Below are 13,445 nucleotides of genomic sequence, written 5' to 3' on the forward strand. Positions count from 1 at the left end.
TAAAGACTAACGCTTAATTACTTCTGTAATAGATGCTATATCTATTTTTGTAATCTTTTTTATCATAAACTTTGAAACTTTCTTTAAATTCCAACTGTACATGACCTTCTGTAACTTCTAACAGCACACTTTTGGTTTTAACATGCACATTCATGCTGAAGGTCCACCATTTCCCTCTTTGTTTAAAAGTTGTCAACACCATGTCTCATCATACTATCCTATCCTTGACCATTGACATATTGTTCAGGCAACTAGAGTTTAGATCTACTGAGTAACGAACGTAATAGGATATACAGTTTTAATTCATTGATTTTTTTGATTCACAATCATTGAATCTGTGTGACTTTACATAAAAATTGTTTGATGCATGGATGTATGGACTGATTGACTGATTCTCTACTAATTTTAACATTTTACAAGGTGTTTTAAAAACAAATCGTTGATTATAGGAAGACAAACATAACATTTTTGCTTTTATACTTAATATCTTATTAATAATTTATAAAACTTACCCAGTGCTGAAGCCACCACTCCACAGATCACTAGCAAGAAAGACAAATCCATCACCCCTGTGTGTTAGAAGCACATGGCGATATTGAGTTTATCAACTACAAACAAATTATGTGTTTACAGAGAAAACAGAAACAACCTTTCTAGATTGAATCAATGACTTGAAGGGTTTCTGTTTGTGACATTGGGATTCAATTTTTTTCTCACCAGGTTACCATATGATTAAGAAAAATACAGTAGTGAGCAACTACAATTAATGGTCAAAAAATACAAAATAATTTCCAATCATATCATGCAAAATACATATTGAAAGAGTAACATGAAACAAAATTAACATATACTATGTGACCAAAAGTTTGCGTAAACCTGATCATCACACCTACAGTATATGAGCTTGCTGGACAGCCCATTCCAAACCCATGGGCATTAATATGGAGTTGGCCCTCCCTTTATGACTATAATAGTCTCCACTCTACTGGGAAGGCCTTCTACAATGATTTTGGAGGGTGTCTGTAGGAATTTGTTCCCATGCAGACAAAAGAGCATTTGTGAGGTTTGGTGCTGGTGTTGGACGAGAAGACCTGGCTCCAGTCTAGGCCAAAGAGGTTAAATAGGGTTGAGGAGAAGGCTTTATGCAGGCCTGTTCCTCCACACAAAATAAATCAAACTATGTATTTGTGCACAGGAGAATAGTCAGTCTAGAACAGAAAATGGCCTTTGTCAAACTGGAAGCACACAATTGTTTAAAATATATTTTATTTGTTATAGTATTAACAGTACCATACATTGGAACCAAGGAGCCAAAGCCAAACCCTAAAGAACAGCCCCAGACTATTATCCCTCTTCCATTAAATTTTAAAGTAGGGACTATGCCATCCAGAAGGTAGGTTTCTCCTGGCATCTGCCAAACACAGATTCATTCCGCAGACTGCCAGATAGTGAAGCATGATTCATCACTTCAGAGAACACATTTCCGCTACACCAGAGTCCAATAGCATTGTGCTTTACAGCAGTGTTTCTCAATCTCTCTGGTATGGCAACCCACTTTTTGTGACCAAATAAGTGAAGGGGTTGAGGGGTCTTCCTTTCAGATATGAGTGCAAATGGGTAAGGGGTCCTTAATGAATCGTGTATGATAATCAGAGTGTTTGGATCAGTTGTATTGGTGAATTGAGAATGATTGTCAGAACGGGTGGGGGAATCAAGTGCGATTCTCAAAGCAGCAACCTGCTTTGTGACCCACTACCGTTATAAACAATAGCAACTTGTGAACAGGCAGCTGCAGTGCTTGAGAAATGCTGGTTTACACCACTTGGCATTATGCATAGTGATCATAGGCTCGTGTGCAGATGCTTGTCAATGGAAACCCATTTCATGAAGCTCCTGACACCCAGTTCTTGTGTTGTGTGTTAATGTTGTTTTGAAAAGTAATTTGGAAAATGAAGGAAAAGATGATAGGCAATTATTACATGCTATGAGTTTGCATGATATAAAGTATCAATTTGTGGCTGAGCTGTTGTTGCTCCTAGATGCTTCTACTTCACAATAATAGTTACTGTTGACAGGGGCAGATCTAGCAGAGCAGAATTATCAGGTACAAACTTGTGGCAAAGGTGGCACACAGATTGTGGATCCTGATGTATGTATTGAGAAAATAAAATATCTTAATCTTAATACCTTTAAAAATAATTGCTAAAAGCAAATTAATTTAAATGCAAATTTCTTGTGTTTTTATTTGATAAAGCCAGCTACATCAAATAGCTGGCTGTGTCCATAGTTTTCAACTGACTCTCACATCATAACTTGCTCACTTGACATTTTCTGTCTTATGAAAGATAAACCTTTCAGTACTTCCCAGGTAACAAGTAGCCATGACAATTCTCACAAATATAGTTTTGGGATAAGAGATAGAATAAATAACATATTTTATATACTAATTTCACTAATCCTAAGGTACCCTATTCCTTTCATGTTAATACTACTAGTTTGTTTCATTTGGTCCTCGTAGATGTCTTTTACTTTAAGCAGTAACTTGCATCCAAAATAAGAAATAACAGTAATGCACAGACAAAATTAACCAAATTATATATGTTAACACAATAATAAAATTAAATAGCTGAAATATTCACAAACCTAGAATTGGATTGAGCAGGTTTAGGTACACAGATATATAATACAAAAAAATTAATTTAAAGTGTTTATCCACTTGGGTCATTACATTGGATGAGGTGGATAACAAAATAAAATGCAAAATCTACAATATGGAAATAAGAAATTATGCACAGAAAACTGGGAACTCTAAAAAATAAAATTCCAAAAAGATTATCTTGTTGGAGTAAAAGAGACTCACAACAGAAGCCAAAACTGCTACCATTAAAAGAATATTTGTCCCGAGAATAATGTACTCTGTGTTCCACCAAGCTTCCTACAACCAAACAAGATTGTAGGCAGAATATTAGAATGGTGTCATAATGAAAGGGCGGCACGGTGGCGCAGTGGGTAGCGCTGCTGCCTCGCAGTTGGGACACCTGGGGACCTGGGTTCACTTCATGGGTCCTCCCTGCGTGGAGTTTGCATGTTCTCCCCGTGTCTGCGTGGGTTTCCTCTGGGCGCTCTGGTTTCCTCCCACAGTCCAAAGACATGCAGGTTAGGTGGATTGGCGATTCTAAATTGGCCCTAGTGTGTGCTTGGTGTGTGGGTGTGTTTGTGTGTGTCCTGCGGTGGGTTGGCACCCTGCCCAGGATTGGTTCCTGCCCTGTGTTGGCTGGGATTGGCTCCAGCAGACCCCTGTGACCCTGTGTTCAGATTCAGCGGGTTGGAAAATGGATGGATGGATGTCATAATGAAAGAAAATTACTGGGGAAAGTCAAGCTTCTAACATGTCCAAAAACATAACACTAAACACTAATAAACCTGTTACTTAACAGAAAATAAGAAACAATAGATATGAGGTATTTGTTGGGAACAGTATTGAGAGCTACTGTTATTTAGGGGCTTTTTTGTTTAATTTTGTGTTATAATACTTTGGATAATGTTATTATTATTTTCATTGACATTTTGAAAACAGACATTTTGTGACATCTTTTTATTGGCAATGTCAAACTATTTCTATTAGCGCTTGTTGACTGTGCGATTCACATAATGAAATATCTAATATTATAATGCTGCCATTTTAAAATACGAAAGCACAGAAAAGTTGCCATCTCAGTTTTTAGATTTCGTAATAAATAATGACTAGCACTTTTATTTAATTGTATTTTCTCTTTTATGACTACTCTTGGCAAATGTACTTTGACTTTGGCTCAAATTTTGAATTTTGTTATTATGATGGTTTTGCCTTCCTTTTAATGCTAGTCCATTTGATCACCGCTTTTTCCAGATTCCTTTTATCTTCCAGTTCTGACTGGACAGCTAGCCTGGGGGAATCTAGGTGAAATGAGATGAAACGGTAGTCTAACTGGGGATGAAATGGGACTGAGACTTGCTGAAACAAGATGAAGTGGTGAATTGCCTTGCACTATGATATCCCATTGGTCTGAGAGGAAGCTGAACTGAGACAAAGATATATGTAATAAAGAAGATCAGTCTCTATGCTGTTTTTATCCATGGAAAAGGAGAAGAACATCTCTCCCTCGACAGCCACATTCAGAAAGAATGTGCCGCAAATAACACAAAATACTATTTAAGGAGACAGTTCAAAACTATAAGTTATAAAACAAATGAAAATGTATGGGTGTGAACTCTATGACAGACTGATAACCTGTCAAAGTAGATCTATGCCTACACTGCCAAGATAGGCTCTGGCCCTTTATTACCTTACATTGGAATAAGCTGTTTAATAAAATTATGCACACACAGCCAGGATGGCCAAAGCAAGTTATTATATGTAGACTGATAAATGTACAAAGAGCACAGACATAAAAAAAAATCAATAAACACAAGAATATTGTATGGTAAAACATTCTGGAGAAAATGTACTCAATTAGTACGCTAAAAATGCTGGGAACAATTTAAGTTTTCCACAAAAGGGTTATAAAGATGAAGAAAGCAGTAACACATTTATTTTGTGAATAAACAGTAGCAAAATAAATGTGGGAAATGCTGTAGGAAAAATAAAAACTTTTACTTTATACAGAGGAGAGTCTAGCAAAGTTATTTACTGATTGGAAAAACAAGATTAACAGAAAAAGGGAAAAGAAGTTCAATGGTAATTAAAGTTATAAAAAATCATTATGGTGGTAATGTAATAAGCATATAAAATCAAGTACACATATTGTCATTGTTACATTGTACAGTATACCGTGTACATAATACAATGAAATTCTAACATCTCCTCAGAACTGTAACAATAATACAAGTCCAACAAAGACAAATACACAAAAATTGTATACCGCACAGAACTATTATTAGTTCTAATTATAATTATTATTAGGGACAAGCTGACAGAGATGGGAGTAGATTCATACCTAGTGGCATGGATCGTGGACTATCTTACAGACAGACCTCAATATGTGTGTCTCGGGAACTGCCTGTCTGACATTGTGGTCAGCAACACAGGAGCGCCACAGGGGACTGTACTTTCTCCGGTCCTGTTCAGCCTATATACATCGGACTTCCAATACAACTCAGAGTCCTGCCACATGCAAAAGTTTGCTGACAGCACTGCTATCGTGGGCTGCATCAGGAATGGGCAGGAGGAGGAGTATAGGAACTTAATCAAGGACTTTGTTAAATGGTGCGACTCAAACCACCTACAACTGAACACCAGAAAAACCAAGGAGCCGGTGGTGGATTTTAGGAGGACCAGGCCCCTCATGGACCCCGTGATCATCAGAGGTGACTGTGTGCAGAGGGTGCAGACCTATAAATACCCTGGAGTGCAGCTGGATAATAAATTGGACTGGACTGCCAATACTGATGCTCTGTGTAAGAAAGGACAGAACCGACTATACTTACTTAGAAGGCTGGCATCCTTCAACATCTGCAATAAGATGCTGCAGATGTTCTATTAGATGGTTGTGGCGAGCACCCTCTTTTACGCAGTGGTGTGCTGGGGAAGCAGCATAAAGAAGAGGGACGCCTCACGCCTGGACAAACTGGTGAGGAAGGCAGGCTATCTATCTATCTATCTATCTATCTATCTATCTATCTATCTATCTATCTATCTATCTATCTGTCTATCTGTCTGTCTGTCTGTCTGTCTGTCTGTCTGTCTGTCTGTCTGTCTATCTGTCTGTCTGTCTGTCTGTCTGTCTGTCTGTCTGTCTGTGTCATGTTTAATCTGCGATATATCTCCATTCATCTTACTCACTCACTTACTAATAGGGCATGGTCATGGGTGATTGGTCAGCTGAAGCCAGTCCCAACAATCATTGGGTTCAAGGCAGAAACAACACCTGCTCAAAGCGCCAGTCCATCGTACAGTGAATGCACACACTAGGCCAAATTTGACAAAACCAATGCTTCTAACCTGAATATCTTTAAACTGTAGGAGGAAGCCTGAGCACCTGGAGGAAACCCAAGCTGACATGGGGAGAACATGCAAGCACAACATAGTAAGCATCTGGGACATGAAACCTAGTCTCCTTATTTTGAGGCGGCAGAGCCAAGACGCCGCCCATATATACAGAGTGGTGCAGGGAAAGAGGAAATTTTGGAACTAAGTGTTGGCGCTCCTGGGGCATTGGCAATTGTTTGGGACCAATGCAACCTGGTTTAGAACCCCTTGCCATTAGTTATAGTGGAGCAGTGGAGTGGTGAGCAACGAGCGTTCGCTGCAAAAGTCTTTTATAAGAATGGTGATAGTGCGACTGCTGCACAAAGAGAATTTCAGCATCATTACCAGTTAGGATCTCATGATCGTGTCCCGTCTGCTCATGTAATTACAACATGGGTGTGTAATTTTGAAGAAATGGGTTTGCCCTTAAAAAAGAAGTCCCACTTCAGTATGAGCCACTTCTCATACTGCCTGACAATCGATGGCAGCTATTTGATGATTGTTTGGAAAGCGTGTCATTTCACACAATGGTGACATTCCATGGCCTCTGAGATCCCCAGATCTCACTGCTTGTGTTTTTTTTTCTGTGGGGACATCTTAAAGGCCATGTGTACCACACATGTCCTGCAACCATTGCTGAACTAAAAAGGAGAATTGAAGAGGAAATTCCTCTTAACAAGTTACGTCAAGCAAGGCAGAATTTCCACAATAGGCTGTCAGAATGTGTACGGAGAAATGGACACCTTCATGATGTTTTCTCCAAAACAGAAAATGAATATTGATTACCATCATTAATTGGATATGTTGTACAATACATTTCATTATTAAATGTATTTTTTAATGTGTTTATTCGTGCATTGAATGTCAATTGAAAATTCCCCATCTTCCTGCGCCACCCTGTACACTGAAAAAAGTATAACATTGATGTTGTTCATTCAACGTAAATTGTCTCTTTCAAGCAACTTAAGATTAGTCATTTAGTGTTGTAGCTTGAAATATTTGGTTTCAGATCTCAATCAAAGTAAAAAAAATGTGTTTGTACCAAAGTAAGTTATGGTGGAGGGAATAAACATAAAAATCCTATTTCAGTTCGTGTGCTGTGTGGGAGGAGCTGTTTGTATTTTCTTCTGGTCGAACTTTCCAGCATGCTGGCTTTCAAACTGCCAAAAAAGAAGAACACTTTCCTGAGTGGAGTGGACGTGGCTATACTGGTCTGGTCATTTTCAGCAACAGACTTTTATAACGGAGGATTTCTGGTAATCTACCCTGTTTCTCAACTGTTAATGTTAAGTATAAGAACTCGTAACAAAACATACTTTCAAGAAAGCTGTAGAAACGTTTAATAATTTTTTGTTGTATATTTAAGGTTTACACTGCAAAATGCTGGTATATTTGCACTAGATTTTAAAATAAATGTAAAAAGTATAGTATTGGAATGTGTTATGTTCATAATATTTCTAATAGCATAAAAACAGGTTACGACCAATAAAACATTTTAAATTGTAACAACTTAAAAAATAGATTTACTTAGTATAAAACAAGTGAATGTGGGCGGCGCAGTGGGTAGCGCTGCTGCCTCGCAGTTGGGAGACCTGGGGACCCGGGTTCGCTTCCCGGGTCCTCCCTGCGTGGAGTTTGCATGTTCTCCCCGTGTCTGCGTGGGTTTCCTCCCACAGTCCAAAGAAAGACATGCAGGTTAGGTGGATTGGCGATTCTACATTGGCCCTAGTGTGTGCTTGGTGTGTGGGTGTGTTTGTGTGTGTCCTGCGGTGGGTTGGCACCCTGCCCAGGATTGGTTCCCTGCCTTGTGCCCTGTGTTGGCTGGGATTGGCTCCAGCAGACCCCTGTGTTCGGATTCAGCGGGTTGGAAAATGGATGGATGGATGGAAAACAAGTGAATTGCACCCAATCACGCTAAATGATTTGCCTCAACTTAAAAAATGTGGGTTCAATAAGATAAAAATAATTATATTGGTTCAGATTGAAAATATTAAGTGTGAATCATTACCTTAATTATTTTAAGTTGAATGGAGGTTATACTTTTTTCAGTGTATATGCAGGGTAATTAAGGCTGAAGTCTTTACTAATGCTGTTTGTGTTTGTAATGTAGCCAGTGTTGCATATATTCTGAACACAAGGAAGCAGTGTGTTGCCTTCACCACCCTCAGTGCTTTACAATCTAACCATAGATTCTCCCAAAAAATATTAAAGATATCCCTGAAGACTTCAACTAATTGAAGATTTTTAAAACACATCTTCAAATTCCATCTCGATCGAATAACTTATGGACAATGACTTATTTAAATATTCTCCATACATCATGAACATAAACAAATTTTAATCTTGTGGTACTGCAAGAAATGAAATAACAGGCTGCTTCTTATTGCCATTAAAGTAGGTGCTGAAGACAATAAGTTCATCAGCAAGTAAAAAAGCTGATGTAGTCAGCTTTGTAGTCTGAAAGTATCTTTAATCAATGCCACATTTTACACATACTCTTATTAGAGAATATGCAAAATGTTTTCATTGGCATACAATTAAATATAAATATACATATTTTTGATGAATACCATTATGCTTTTGATGTATTCATGCAAATCTGATGTAACAAACGCTCTATATAGGTGCCTGACCCGACACAGACTCACACCGGAAGCATGTTAAAATAAACCAACAGAACTTTTTATTTTTCTTCAGCTGGGGGACACATCTTCCCCATGTCCCTTAGCCACAACACAGTCCCAAAACAGACCCCAAAAGAAAGTCACCATAACCCACTCTTCTTCCTCCACTACTCCTCCCAGGCAGCTTTGTCCTCCTCCTCCCGACTCTGGCGCCGTCAGCAATGGTTGTAGGCTCCCTTTATAGCCCACCCGGGCTCAGGAAGCCTTGCAGCTCCCCCTGGCGATGGCCACGGAACCCAACAGGGATGAGCTCCGAAGTCCCATGCCCGTGGCCCCAATGCAACCCAGGGGGGCTGTCAGCAGAGCCGGCACTAAGCTAAAAAAGAAGCGGCTTGCGAGAAAGTGGCGTTTCAAGCCTTCGGTGCCTTCTGTGATTCTGGGGAATGTAAACTCAATCTCAAATAAGATCGACGAACTGGCTGCGCTGGTGAAAAATGTAAGGACCTACAGAGAATGCAGTTTGTTGTGTTTCTGCGAAACGTGGCTAAATAACACCATCCCAGATGCCAACGTGGAGCTACCCGGGTTTAGCACAGTTAGAGCGGACAGAGATGCAAGTACCTGTGGTAAGCACAAAGGAGGAGGACTCGCTCTCTATGTTAATACACGGTGGTGTCACTCTGGACATGTTAACATCAAAATCTCCACTTGCTGCAGGGATATCGAACTGTTGGCCGTAAGTTTACGTCCCTACTATTTGCCCAGAGAGTTTGGACATGTCATTGTTGTTATTGTATACATTCCTCCTCGGGCAGACGTGGAGTCAGCGAGTGACATCATCCATTCCGCTGTTGCTAAGTTACAACGGCAGCACCCTGAGGCGCTTGTGCTAATCGCTGGAGACTTTAACCATGTGACGCTGGACAAAACATTGCCTGCATTCTCCCAGTATGTGGACTGTAACACCCGGGGAAATAAAACTATTGATTTACTGTATGCAAACGTTAAAGACGCATACAGCGCCACCCCCGCTGCCTGCGCTTGGGAAAGGAGATCATAACCTGGTTCTGCTTCAGCCTCACTATAACCAAAAGTTAGAGTCCTACCTGTAACCACACGATCATTCAGGAAGTGGACCCCGGAGGCTGAGAATACTCTGAGAGAACTTTTTGGAACTACAGACTGGGATATCCTGCAGGGATCTCATAATGAGAACATTGAGGAAGTTGTTGACTGCACTACTGACTACATCAACTTCTGTATGGACATTGTAGTTCCTGTAAGAACAGTACGCTGCTATGCTAAACAACAAGCCATGGATTACAAGTGACATCAAGGGCCTTTTGAATCAGAAGAAAAGGGCTTTTTAAGACGGTGATCAGCATGAGCTCAAGCGCGTGCAGAAGGAACTCCGAGTCCAACTCAGGGCGGCGAAGGAGCAGTACAGGAGAAAGCTGGAGCAGAAGTTGCAGAATAACAGCATGAAGGAAGTGTGGGATGGGATGAAGATCATCACTGGCTGCAGCTCGAAGCGGGGTACCACCATTGAGAGAGACGTGAAGAGAGCAAACCAAATGAACAACTTTTTTAACAGGTTTGACCACCCTAACCCACTCTCCACTCTCACCTCGGAGTACTGCACCCTCCACACATCCTTCTGCTGATACCAGCATAGGAAAAACATCCCCACCCATAATAACAACAGCGCAAGTGAGCAGAGAGCTGAGGAGACTTCGTGCCAGCAAAGCAGCGGGTCCAGATGGAGTATCTCCACGACTGCTGAAGGTCTGTGCATCGGAGCTGGGGGGTCCTCTACAGCGCATCTTCAACCTGAGCCTGGAACAGGGGAGAGTCCCGAGGCTTTGGAAAACATCTTGTATCACCCCAGTCCCAAAGGTATCACGTCCTAGTGAGCTGAATGACTTTCGGCCTGTTGCTCTGACATCACATGTGATGAAGACCATGGAGAGGCTGCTGCTTCACCACCTTAGGCCACAGGTTCAACACGCCCTTGACCCTCTGCAGTTTGCATATCAGGAGAAGGTGGGAGCGGAAGATGCCATCATCTATATGCTACACCGATCCCTCTCTCACTTGGACAGAGGCAGTGGTGCTGTAAGAATTATGTTTCTAGACTTCTCTAGCGCCTTCAACACAATCCAACCTCTGCTCCTTAGGGACAAGCTGACAGAGATGGGATTAGATTCATACCTAGTGGCATGGATCGTGGACTATCTTAAAGACAGACCTCAGTATGTGCGTCTTGGGAACTGCACGTCTGACATTGTGGTCAGCAACACAGGAGCGCCACAAGGGACTGTACTTTCTCCGGTCCTGTTCAGCCTATATACATCGGACTTCCAATACAACTCGGAGTCCTGCCATGTGCAAAAGTTCGCTGATGACACTGCTATCGTGGGCTGTATCAGGAATGGGCTGGAGGAGGAGTATAGTGACCTAATCAATGACTTTGTTAAATGGTCCGACTCAAACCACCTACACCTGAACACCAGCAAAACCAAGGAGCTGGTGGTGGATTTTAGGAGGCCCAGACCCCTCATAGACCCAGTGATCATCAAAGGTGACTGTGTGCAGATGGTGCAGACCTATAAATATCTGGGAGTGCAGCTGGATGATAAATTAGACTGGACTGCCAATACTGATGCGCTGTGCAAGAAAGGACAAAGCCGGTTATACTTCCTTAGAAGGCTGGCTTCCTTCAACATCTGCAATAAGATGCTGCAGATGTTCTATCAAACAGTTGTGGCGAGCGCCCCTCTTCTACGCAGTGGTGTGCTGGGGAGGCAGCATTAAGAGGAAAGACGCCTCACGCCTGGACAAACTGGTGAGGAAGGCAGGCTCTATTGTTGGCATGGAGCTGGACAGTTTAACATCTGTGGCAGAGCGAAGGGCACTCAGAAGGCTCCTATCAATTATGGAGAATCCACTGCATCCACTTAATAGTATCATCTCCAGACAGAAGAGCAGCTTCAGCGACAGACTGCTGTCACTGTCCTGCTCCACAGACAGATTGAGGAGATCGTTCCTCCCCCAAACTATGCGACTCTTTAATTCCACCAGGGGGGGTAACCGTTAATATTTAACATTATACATAGTTATTGTCTGTTTTTTTCACCTGCATTATTATCATTCTTTAATTTAATATTATTTATTGTATCAGTATGCTGCTGCTGAAGAATGTGAATTTCCCATTGGGATTAATAAAGTCTCTAACTATCTATCTATCTATCTATCTATCTATCTATCTATCTATCTATCTATCTATCTATCTATCTATCTATCTATCTATCTATCTATCTATCTATCTATCTATCTACCAAGTGTTCTGGGGGACATATCGTGGATCCCATGGCAGCTCCCCCGGCTCTAGTGTCAAAGGGGCATCCCGGCCGGGCATGGGTCCCCGCTGTCCGCCACACTGATGAGGAGTCCTTAAACATGTTCCAGTTTAAACAATCAAAGCAATACTGTAGTTCTTCCAGTTTCTTCAGACCAGAACCAAGCTACTTTTCTTGCCAGTTCCATAGATTTAAGTTTCTGCTTATAAATGTTAGCAGCAGAATACCTATCAGGTGACTAGACAGTACAAAATTAGAGTGCAGTAGCAGGCAGTAAGCAAACATATGAAAGTGCTGATCATACCCCAATGACAGATAGTAATAACATTTGAGGATAAAAAGAAACAGTTGTTTAGCTTTGAACATACTCGTAAACATGCTCAACTGATGTCCAATTGACTATGTGGAAATGCAAAGCACAATGATATATAATGTTCCTCTGATGTGAAGACATTCATTTTTACAAAAGATTAACTTTTTGCTCTTTTTAAATAAAGAGGGCATTTCTTTATGAAATATATGCAGAATTCTTCAGAAAAGTGTACTCCCACAGTGCCTTGTTTTCTTTCTCAAAATAATTTAATTCCATCGATTAATACTTCAATTCAGACTTAACAAAGTTGGTGTATATGTAAATAACTAGTTGAGGTTAAAATGGGGCAAGGCAAATGTAACCTGACTGAATATGTAAGACTTGCACAATGACTGTTAAATAAGGTCATCTAGAAAAATGGCTGTGCCCTTGTTGTCCAGTATATATTAAATAGCACTTTGTTTGAGTCCCACCTTGATTTATATGTCCAGGTTAAAAAAAAATGGAAAAGTCATTTGTGAAGGTGTTTGTGTTCTTTTTCATCCATGTTTATGCTTCCAAAACTCTGTTTTGAAAAACTCTAAATAAGGCTCCTGTCTCTCGTGTACATTTAGTCTAAATGTTTTCTCCCAACAAAGTGCATCCATGTGCCCTTTGGTGGACTATCAAGTGTGCTCTAGTCTAAATTTTATATGGTATAAAAGGTTTCTGTTATCTCTGCAATTGAAAAACTTCATTCAGTATTTGGATACACACATGCCATGCTCATTTTTCACTCATATTTGACACATTCAAATGATATAGAGAAGTGTGAACCGCAAAAAAGTATCAGAAGTTTTCAGATCAGATTTATACTACTTTCTTACATGGTACTAAATCTAGTTCAGACATATGTTATGTGAATGCTGCGAATGTGACCAGTGGTTGAACACTTGAAGTGATATTGTTAAAAATTGACTCCATTCTACCTCATTGTTTTTGCAACCGTAATCATACCGCCGCCTTAAAAATCAATATTACTTATAGTACAGGCCCAGCATGCAAAAGGAAAGAAAGTAAGGTGGTCAGATTAATAATCATTTGTTGTGTCTGTCACCAACCAACTGAGTACAGTCAGTACACGTTTTCTGACGAAAACGGTG

General features: G+C 40.5%; 1 protein-coding gene across 3 annotated transcripts in view; it reads right to left on the reverse strand.

Annotated features, from left to right (window-relative positions):
- Positions 1-13,445, reverse strand: part of LOC114667825 (phospholemman-like) — a 39,579-nt gene that overhangs the window by 18,770 nt on the left and 7,364 nt on the right. For all 3 annotated transcript variants that reach the window (XM_051920571.1, XM_051920570.1, XM_028823318.2), the window contains one exon: positions 513-569. In XM_051920571.1, the coding sequence (XP_051776531.1) occupies positions 513-569 (57 nt within the window). The remainder of the gene's footprint in view (positions 1-512; positions 570-13,445) is intronic.

Source organism: Erpetoichthys calabaricus, chromosome 17 (genome assembly GCF_900747795.2).
Source record: "Erpetoichthys calabaricus chromosome 17, fErpCal1.3, whole genome shotgun sequence".
Lineage (NCBI taxonomy): Eukaryota > Metazoa > Chordata > Cladistia > Polypteriformes > Polypteridae > Erpetoichthys > Erpetoichthys calabaricus.